Source organism: Merops nubicus, unplaced genomic scaffold (assembly GCF_000691845.1).
Source record: "Merops nubicus isolate BGI_N331 unplaced genomic scaffold, ASM69184v1 scaffold26797, whole genome shotgun sequence".
NCBI classification, from domain to species: Eukaryota; Metazoa; Chordata; class Aves; order Coraciiformes; family Meropidae; genus Merops; species Merops nubicus.
In genome coordinates this window covers 13,283-15,355 of record NW_008618994.1, presented here as the reverse complement: position 1 = coordinate 15,355, position 2,073 = coordinate 13,283, and the positions used below count along the sequence as shown (strand labels likewise).

Below are 2,073 nucleotides of genomic sequence, written 5' to 3'. Positions count from 1 at the left end.
AGCTGGCTGTGGCCCAACCCCCCAGGTCCTTGCCCTGGGGCACTTTCCAGCCCCTCTTCCCCCAGCCTGGAGCTCTGCAGGGGGTTCACACAGCAAAGAGGTGCCTGTAGGAAAGGGTGTTCAAGAGACATCTCTATCTGGTCGAGAGAAGTACCTACTTTAGGACTCCTTAGGGCATCACTGAACTCCAGTGGGAGCATGGCCTGGCTCTGAAACTTCTTTCCAGGGCTGTGAGACATCCAGGTGAAGCAGTCACCCTGTGCCACCTCCTGTCCAGGGCTGCTGAGCCAGAACCAGCCCATGCAGAGGTGCAGTTAAACCCTCCTCAAAGGTCCTTCAGCAGCAGATGCAGATGGAGCAGCATCCACAGGCTGCAGCAGCCCCTCCTCACCCACGTGCCTGTCTGGAGTAGCCCCCACACCTTTCTTTTCTCTTTCCCCTTGCCTAGATCCTTCGACATCGAGGCCACCTTCCCCATGGAGTCCATGCTGACGGTGGCAGTGTACGACTGGGACCTGGTGGGGACCGACGACCTCATTGGGGAGACCAAGATTGACCTGGAGAACCGCTACTACAGCAAGCACCGAGCTACCTGTGGGGTGTCCCAGACTTACTCCATGTACGAGCAAAGCTTCCCCTGCCCCACCTTCTGCCTGGGGTCACGCCTGGCTCATCTTCCACACCAAGCCCAGACCTCCTGCAGGAATCTCTCTCCTTTATCGCCTGCTAAAGGAGGAGTTTCTGATGTGCCCTCCCTCTTCAGAGAGGTTTTGTGACCAGCCCAACAGGGCAGCAGTGGAACGGGTTGGGTGGAGCCCCAGGGTGGGGAGGATGGGGCTGAAGGGCACTGGTGGGACTGGGCAGAGGGGTGAGGTCAGAGCTGAAACAGCAGCAGGGACAAAAGAGCAGTGCCGGGCATCAAGAGCCAAGTGGGAATGTCAGGTGGGAGTCAGCATGGAGCAGAGGGTCTGGGGTGGAAGGGTGTTGGTGAAGTGGAGGGTGAGGGCACAGAGGGACCCAGTTAATCTGCTCTGAAGTTTCACATCTGCTGCCTCAGATGCTTCCCCTGGGAATCTTTTTGTTCTGCTGGAAGAGGGGAACAAAATAATCTTTTCCTCCAAATTTTGCTCTGACCTCACTGACCTTGCCCTCCCGTTCACAGACACGGTTATAACACCTGGCGTGACCCCATGAAGCCCTCCCAGATCCTGTCCAAGCTGTGCAAAGAGGGCAAGGTGGATGGGCCACACTTTGGGCCAGGAGGAAGAGTGAAAGTTGCCAACAGGGTCTTCACCGGCCCCACGGAGATTGAGGATGAAAATGGTACCTGCCCCGTGGGATGAAGGCTGTGGAGGGGAGCTGGGGTCTGGGGTGTCCCCTCACCATCCAGGGTTGGAGACGTGTGTAGTGGCCCTATCACCCCAAAGCAGCACTGCAGTCACTCTCCATCCACCACCCTAAATGAACCTCACAGCCTGTGGCCAACTCAAGACTCACAGACCACCCAGGCCAGGGGGTTGCTCTGAGGATCACTCGTGGGTGCCTTTGAGAACTTCCTCCTGGCAATGCATGCCCAAGGAGCAATGAGGACAACCCACCCTGGCCTTTCCAGGCTTTAGAAAGGAGCCATTCTCCATGGAACTGCATCCCCCCAAAAATGGTGCTGTCCCAAGGCAGTGGTGTGCTCTCAGGAAAGATGAAGGCAGGCCAGGAGGGGTGAGGAGAGCAGGAGAACTTGGTCAGTGGATGTGGAGCTTGTTCAGCCTGGCACACTGCAGATTAGCGGGGGATCTGGACCTTCTTTAGGTGCCCAGGTTTGGAGAGAGGAGAAAGAGGAGAGCTGGGAAGCGTTGGCTGAAGGACAAGGTGTCCACAAGGAGATGGAGAGGAGGGGTGGGCAGGTCTGCTCTCTTGGACTAGGATAGGGGGCCAGGGTGGTTTGCTGTCCCTGGCGCCTCTCTGCCCAGCTCTCCCTCTGCCCACACAGGCCAGAAGAAGCAGACAGACGAGCACCTGGCCCTGACTGTGCTGCGCCACTGGGAGGACATCCCCCGGGCGGGCTGCAGGCTGGGC

At 58.2% G+C, this 2,073-nt stretch overlaps 1 protein-coding gene across 1 annotated transcript in view; it reads left to right on the top strand.

The window, feature by feature from the left end:
* LOC103776138 (otoferlin-like) overlaps window positions 1-2,073 on the top strand; it is a gene marked incomplete at its 5' end in the record, with an annotated part of 9,439 nt that overhangs the window by 2,428 nt on the left and 4,938 nt on the right. The window contains 4 exon segments of the mRNA XM_008943633.1: window positions 449-619; window positions 1,163-1,323; window positions 1,988-2,068; window positions 2,071-2,073. The exon segment at window positions 2,071-2,073 is cut by the window's right edge and continues 41 nt beyond it. Of these exon segments, the coding sequence (XP_008941881.1) occupies window positions 449-619; window positions 1,163-1,323; window positions 1,988-2,068; window positions 2,071-2,073 (416 nt within the window).